This window comes from Clarias gariepinus, chromosome 5, assembly GCF_024256425.1.
Source record: "Clarias gariepinus isolate MV-2021 ecotype Netherlands chromosome 5, CGAR_prim_01v2, whole genome shotgun sequence".
NCBI lineage: Eukaryota > Metazoa > Chordata > Actinopteri > Siluriformes > Clariidae > Clarias > Clarias gariepinus.
The window spans coordinates 17,191,700-17,199,828 of record NC_071104.1 but is presented as its reverse complement, the minus strand read 5'-3'; the positions used below and the strand labels follow the sequence as shown (position 1 = coordinate 17,199,828).

Below are 8,129 nucleotides of genomic sequence, written 5' to 3'. Positions count from 1 at the left end.
CTCAAGACGCACTTGACACGCAAATATAAAAAAAAAAAAAAAAAACACCCCACCCACAAATCTTACGATCAATACGATTTCCCCCTTTCCAAAAAAAGAGACAATCCCCGAAATAAACCCTTACCAGTAAAACTCCACCATAGCAAGCTTTCTGCTACCAGCACTTGGCACCCATGCACACACTTACCTAATGACAAAGGCATATTTAAATTGTGACTTGTGACTATATGAAAAACGAATACTCATCGAAAACAAAACGCAAAAGAAGAGAAAAAAGCAGTCAGGTGTGCTCAATTTCCTGATGCCAGTTCACTGCCAATAGGCCTATCTTTCCACGAGACATACAACAGCATTACAAACAGAAAAAAAACTCCAAAGCTCTTAAGCCAATAAAAATAGCAAACAATACCCAACTGGTTACAATTACATGACCTTTAGCTTTGATGTGCACAGTTTCTTCATGTGATAGCTGGCTTTGTCCTCTGATGAAGGACCCAGTGTCTGTCTTCTCCTCTTGTGCAGCTTTACATTGATACATGCCCTGATCTTCAGCCCTGACTGGTTGGATAGTGAGGATGAAGATTCTATCCCCCTTCTTTACAGTTCTTAGTTCACCATCATTCTCTCTTCTCATGTATGTGTTACCTACAGACACCACACCAGTGGGACCAATTTGAGACACTTCTATGTTGTTTTTTAGCCAAGTCATGGAAAAGAAACGCCCTGGAAGATTCTGAGCTTCTATGCTGCACTGGATCTTCATCACTCCTCCTTCCTCAAGGGCCGGATTCAGAACACGGATTTGAGGAACAAAAGTTCCTACTTCATCAACTGTGTCTAAAACATGTAAAAATCAAACAATAAAATATTTTTTTATGTTCCATGTTTAAGGATAATCGTTGATACAACTGCCTGATACAAGCACAGTAAAAGTACAATACAAGTGTCTTCATTCAAATAGTAGAAAATTATATAAAAAATACCTAGAGCTTTGACTTCTATGTTGGAGCTTGTGGTGTTCCTGTGGCAAATCCTAAACCAAGAGCGATCTGGGTCTTGGATCCACTCCTCAGCCTGGCAGTAGATCTCACCACGGTCAGACTGCTGTACCTGACTTATCTTAAGTCTGTAGGTGGTGTCTTCTATCTTCTCTATAGCTATGAGCCCTAAGCTGTATCTGTCTAAAAATTCCGTTCCAGGCCTCACAACTAAATCTCGGTCCAAACTGATGATGGGCCGAGTGTCAGTGGTACCACGTAGATACCATGTGACAGAAAGATGAGTATGTTGGAAGGTCTGACTGGAAACTTGGCATTCTAGTTGAAGAGATTCACCTTCAGAGATGCTATAGGATGCAGGCCCAGAGTAGGAAGCCATCAGAGTATCCTCAATCACTGTGAGACGTACAGAATTAATCACACTTGGTTTTACAGCTTGTTTAGTGTCACGCTAGGAGGGAAAATGCTTTACGAAGTATTTTACATTTTTAGAAAAATTACTGGCCCAAGACACACATTCTCACATTTGTTAACAAAAAAAGCAGTAATAAAACAAGTTACCATTCATTGTTGTTTCTGCATTGTAGGTTCCAAAATAAGTGCTATATGTATTTGGAGTGTGACAGTCATATTTTCCAGAATCATCCTCTTTTACAGACTTAATGTGGAAGCGAACTGATGTCCATGACAGCCTTTCAATCAGAATGTCATTCTCAAGCACTCTTTTAGAGTACACTGCATAAGGATAACCTGGGTCCTTAGTGCTAATAATTTGGATTTGATTTGATTTCTGTGGTTTAGTGACTAAAAACTCAAATTCTTGTTCCCTTGAATCCTTAAGGCCACTGACATTGCATGAGATGGACATTGGAAATCCTTTCACACGGTACAGTGGACCTTCCTGGATCTGTACTGAATGCTGACCTCCACAAACATCTGCAAGGGAAAGCCAAGCATTGTTTAGTAAACGACATTCATTTATTTTAATGTTGCTTTTGTAGTTATTACAAGATTATATAGAAAAAATTTAAAGAATTCTTGTGTTGTTATAAAAATTTTACATATTCATTAACAAAAGTTCCAATTATGTCATCAAGTTCTTTGTTCTAAGTACCCTTCTTCCACTGAGATGATTCTTCTCTTTCCACATTCTTTTTTACTGTACAGTGGTTATAAGAAACAGGTTTTGTGCAGTCATTTAATGCAAAGACATTGTGTATTTTTTTCTGCTTAAAAATACTTAAGTAGGTACACCTGTTCAGCTGCTCATCAAGTCACATATCGATCTAATCAGCCAATCAATGCATTTAGGCATGCAGACATGGTCAAGTCGACTTCCTGTAATTTAAACTGAGAATCCAAGTAACCAAGTAACCAAGTAAGGTGATTTTGACCTTGGTATGGTTGTTGGTATCAGATTATTTGAGTAGTTCCAAAACTGCTCAACCACTGGGATTTTCACACATAATGCCTGTTCTCATGGCAAAAATACCTTGTTGATGCCAGAGGTCAGATGAGAATGCCTACACTGGTTCGAGCTGATAAAAAGGCAACAGTAGCTTAGATATCATCATGTTACAAGTGAGTTAAGCCAAAGTGCATTTCTAATAACACAACACATCAAACCTTGAAGCAGAGAAGCTACAGCAAAAGGTGATCACACCAGGTTCCACTCCTCTCAGGTAGGAATAGGAAACTGAGGAAACATGAGCTCTTTGAAATTGGACGATAGAAGTTTGGAAAAACATCACATAGCCTAATGAGTCTTGATTTCTGCTGTGACATTTGGTTGATAAAATTGGAATTTGGCATAAAACTCTGTTTGAAAGAATGGATCCATCCTGCCCAGGGTAAATCTGGAGGAGCTGAAGAAATAAATAGCTCAGGTGAGAGAAACTCTCCACAGAACAACTATTAGTCGTGCATTCCAAAAATCTGGCCTTTATAAAAAAAAAATGGCAAGAAGAAAGTTATTGGTAAAATAAAGCCATAAGACGAGATGAGACAAAAACGCTAAAACCAAAACGCTATGTACTAACGATAAATTATCACTATGCATGGTGGTGGCAGCATCATGTTGTGGTGATGCTTTTCTGCAGCAGGGACAGGGAAGCTGGTCAGAGTTTATGGCAAGATGGATGGAGCCAAATACAGGGCAATCTTGAAAGAAAACATGTTAGAGTTTACAAAAGACTTGAGACAGGGGCAGAGGTCCTGACTCTTAACTAGACAATGACTCTAAGCATACAGCCAGAGCTACAATGGAACGGTTTAGATCAAAACATATTCATATGTTAGAATGGCCCAGTCAAAGTCCAGACCTAAATCCAATCGAGAATCTGTGGCAAGATCTGAAAACTGCTGTTCACAAACGCTGTCCATCTGACTGACCTAGAGCTGTTTTGCAAAGAAGAATGGGCAAGGATTTCAGTCTCTAGATGTGCAGAGCTGGTAGAGACAGACCCTAAAAGACTGGCAGCTGTAATTGCAGCAAAAGGTGGTTCTACAAAGTATTGACTCAGGGGTCTAAATAATTACGCACACCCCACTTTGCAGTTATCATGTATGATTTTCGTTCCACCTCTCACGTGTACACCACTTTGTATTGGTCTTTCATGTGGATTTCATTGATTCATTTTCCATTTTTTATATATATATATATATATATCATTCCTGTTACCTTCCTGGTGCTGTTACTTCCTTGCTGGTGCTTGGTTGTGACATTTTGCTTAAATCTTGAGTCTCTACCATGGACATCTTCGTCTACTTATCACAACCTTATCAACCGAAAATGCTATTTTATTCAAACGTCCTTGCTGGAGTGTGTGACCTCATGTGCAGGTGCGATGGATCGCGTACCAACCAATAGGGTGTCGGAATGGTATGTTTATACTTCTCATCCAACCACAATTAAATTCGCTCCATCCAGATGTCGCGATTTATCTGGATGCTTTTTTTTGTTTGTTTTTTGAATGACAAGCTGAAATAAAATAGGAGTAACGAGGCTATTTTTAAAATTTAGAAAGTACAGATAATTGCATGAAAATGTAAGGAGTAGAAATAAAAAGTCAGCTAAAAAATAATTACTCCATTAAAGTATAGATACGGTAAGTAAGTAACAAAGTATTTGTACTTCGTTACTTGACACCTCTGTGTGTATGTTATGTTTTATGTGTTATGTTATGTAATGATATGCTATAAAAACAATCTGTCTCCTGTCTCCACTGACCTCTGCCATCAACAAGGTATTTTAACCCAGATAACTGCTGCTCACTGGATATTTTCTTACTTTCTGCCCATTTTCTGTAAACCCTAGATATGCTTGAACTTCAGCAGATTCTCTTCACCATGTCTACATGCCTAAATGCATTTGGTTGCTTTAATGCCATTTGCTTACAGCAAAGCAGATGAGGTTAGAGGATGAGGTATAGAAGGTGCAACTGGTTCTTAACATGACAAACATATTCAAATAAAAAGTAGGACCAGGTGGGAGTGTTGTATATAATGCTTGTATCAAATGTCATATTAATGACATGTTATGTAATGTAATATTACACAACAAACTTGTACAAAAAAACTCTGAGAAACAACAAACTCTGTATGCACAAGCAATACTATATTGTAGTATACTACATACTATAGAGAGTGTTAGAGGTAGCAGTATAGGAGGGGCAGACTCATTCTTAAGAAGACAAACATATTTAAATGAAACTCTGGCCACATTATGTGTATGTTGAGGAATGTATCATATGAAACTAACGTAAAGTAGACCAAAACACTTTTCACATTTCATTTAGTACTTGGGTTAGTAGCATTAGTATACTATAGATGTGATCTTACCAGTCTGAAGGAGTCCTCCAAGGCACATCAGCAGTAGGAGCCGCCACAGTTGAGGCTGACAATGAACCATTTTAATCTCCACAGGCTCAGTTTGTCACCATAAGATCATTAATACATTTGTGTATAAATTAGAAGTTATTTCAAAGCTTTACGCACAATTTCTGTTGCGCAAAATGTATTTATGAAGTATCTGAAAACCTTACACGTCAAGATAAAATCAGAAAGATGTGAGTTTCCGGGGGTTTATCTTGTGCATGCTAGATTTATAAGTTACTGACCTTCTTTAATCAAATCATGTGTGACGCATTGAAGCACTAGTTTAAAAGAAACTAGAACGTTTAACAGAACATGTGGGTTTTTTTGTTGAAAAAAAATGTGATTGCCTAACTGCTTTCTACCACAGTAACAGGACACAATAGCAGACAGTAATTATTACACCACACAAGTTCATACAGTAAGAAGTTCTACACTATTGTTGTAATCATCTGAATTGTAACCTGCTGCAGTAACTTGATGTCATTCAGCCTTAGTTTCACATCCTTACTGCAGAATATATTATGTCAGAATATATTATATGCATGTTTGCAAATGGAGATAACCGTAAACATTTGTAATAAATAAATATATTTTTTTTAATTGATACGGTTACAGAATAGGACAAACCTGTCCAATGGCCACTGCACACATTATAGTGTGGAATAGATTTTATACAAATCAAAATGTTTTACATAACATTTTGAGTTATATTATGTCGCCATCTAGTTTTAAAAGGACTTTATTTAAAAAGAAAAAAGAAAAATGCAATGTTGGACTTCCTTGTCTGTCTTAGGTTAGGTATGTTAGCTTTGCCATGTTGGATGCTCATTTTTCCAAATTTCCAAATTGCTAAATATGTTGTCTATAGGAATATAGACACAAAAAATAAATAAAAAAACTTTTGAGCTAACTCGTAAGTCATGTTTTATCATAAAACATGTAAATCATGTTTTATCACCCCTGGGGGTCAGAGGTAGCTCAGTGGTTAAGGCATTGGACCACGGTTCAGAAGGTTCAAAACCCCACAACCACCAAGTTGCCACTATTGAGCCCTTGAGTAAGGCCCTTAACCCTTAACTGCTCAGATGTATAATGAGATAAAAAAGTCGCTCTGGATAAGAGCGTCTGCCAAATGCCTAAATGTAAATAAAAAAAATGATTATGAAAAGGCTGGGTTAAGTAATTCTGTGTATGATTGCAAATAAAATTGAGATCACATTTAAAAATAAACAGACAGAGTGTGTTTGTGTGTCTGTGTGTGAGCACGGTGTCAAATTACGCGCACACACACACACACACACTCTTTCTCGCTTTTACAGCTCCCCACCATCCCCTCCTCCTCTCGGCTTCCCAAACACACACACACTCTCTCTGCCTTACACGGAAACTCTGCTCTGTTGCGATTCTTTTCAAAGGTAAAGTGAGATACGACAGACTGATACAGAGAGAAAAAATGGATCTTTACCCTCTAATGAGACTTGCTTTTGCTTTATACGTGCGCACACACACACGCACGCTGTACAAATACGCTTACAAACACAAAATAAAATATGTTTCACACACACACACACACACGTAGTCACAGTGTTGTAGTAAACAGTACCCGCGTGCACGGATGTTGATTATACCAGTAAGAGACGAGCACTAAAACCCAGCAGGGGAGACGATTACCCACAATTCCGCAGCCCAAGAGGGAGAAAAACCATTGGCTCAGTTGTGATCACGTGACGCTCGGCAACAAAAAACAAGAAGCGCATGCGTGAAACATGATACTGAAGCATTCAATAATTTGCACAAAAATACTTTACATCATAAATAATAATATACAATGTCATGCAGTATAAAGTCCATGATCCATCTTAGCATAACATTTATCTAAGTACCTTGCAAATGTCTTTCAGTCCTGCAAGGGAGATCTGTCCATGACGGGTACCATCGCAGAAGTATGTCTCTGAATGACTGCGATTCCACAGTGGACAAGGGCAGCATTTCTTCCATGACGTACGCTCCTATTCAGTTGTTCTGAAGTTATTTTCCTTCAGATCCTGAACAAAAATCCAGTTTCATTTTAGCTTTCTGATGATTGATCAAATGCATGCTCGTTAACTGATGTTGCCGCACAAAAAGTGTTTTTTTTTATACATTTGTAATGCTAGCAATATTGTTGACATTGGTAACTATAATTAAATTACATTAAAAATGTAATTTGTGCCATTACTGCATTATCAGAAAAAAAAATAAAGTAACGTGTTTTATTGTATACAATAATGCATTATACTCAACTCAATGCAGGTGGGCCATAATATACACTAACATGAATAGTTCTTGCACATTGAGTCCAAATACAAATGCACCTCATCAATTAAATTACAAGCATGCGTTAAAATAACATGGGGCAGGGGTAAGAGGAGCTGGAGAGATAGAGGTCTAAGTGGCATTATCAATAACAGCATTTGAACAGCATTGATCACTACATGTCAGAGAAGGGCAACTTACTGCTCAATGGTTCTCAAGTTAAAGTTAAAACAAATACAGTGGTGTGAAAAACTATTTGCCCCCTTCCTGATTTCTTATTCTTTTGCATGTTTGTCACACAAAATGTTTCTGATCATCAAACACATTTAACTATTAGTCAAAGATAACACAAGTAAACACAAAATGCAGTTTTTAAATAATGGTTTTTATTATTTAGGGAGAAAAAAACTCCAAAAACTCTAAATAATAAAAACCATCATTTAAAAACTGCATTTTGTGTTTACTTGTGTTATCTTTGACTAATAGTTAAATGTGTTTGATGATCAGAAACATTCAATTCAATTCAATTCAATTTTATTTATATAGCGCTTTTAACAATGGCCATTGTCCCAAAGCAGCTTCACAAAAAAAAAATTTAAGGTTTTTTTTTTTTTTTTTTAAGAAAAGAAAAGAAAAGAAAATATTTGGAAGTGTGTATGTGTGAGAAAAATGTGTCTAGATAATAATTAAATGAATGAATGATGAATGAAATGTCTCTGATGAGCAAGCCAAGGGTGACGGCGACAGTGGCAAGGAAAAACTCCCTGAGATGGCAATAGGAAGAAACCTTGAGAGGAACCAGACTCAACAGGGAACCCATCCTCATCTGGGTGATAACAGATATAAATAACATCAAGTGTGTTGTGCAGGTGAAAGTTTAATATATCAGAAGTTGTGTAGATTCAGTTCAGCAGTAGGTGCAGAGGGCAGATGGGGTCAGGATCACTGGAAGCACAGGAG

At 37.4% G+C, this 8,129-nt stretch overlaps 1 protein-coding gene across 1 annotated transcript; it reads right to left on the bottom strand.

The window, feature by feature from the left end:
* Positions 1-338: 338 nt before the first annotated feature.
* On the bottom strand, positions 339-4,975 carry LOC128524693 (immunoglobulin superfamily member 3-like). Its single transcript, XM_053497409.1, has 4 exons — positions 4,839-4,975; positions 1,560-1,934; positions 984-1,394; positions 339-837 (listed from the first exon to the last, which is right to left on the bottom strand). Exons 1-4 carry the CDS (start codon positions 4,906-4,908, stop codon positions 353-355), a joined length of 1,341 nt encoding a protein of 446 aa, XP_053353384.1. The 5' UTR covers positions 4,909-4,975; the 3' UTR covers positions 339-352.
* Between the last annotated feature and the right edge of the window lie 3,154 nt (positions 4,976-8,129).

Excerpts from the sequence above, each read along its gene's own strand:
- LOC128524693 (XM_053497409.1), bottom strand. The coding sequence starts at position 4,908 with ATGGTTCATTGTCAGCCTCAACTGTGGCGGCTCCTACTGCTGATGTGC. Across the intron at positions 1,395-1,559 it reads TGCAGAAACAACAATGAATG|TGATTGAGGATACTCTGATG; the intron begins GTAACTTGTTTT and ends TACGTCTCACAG. Across the intron at positions 838-983 it reads CATAGAAGTCAAAGCTCTAG|ACACAGTTGATGAAGTAGGA; the intron begins GTATTTTTTATA and ends TACATGTTTTAG.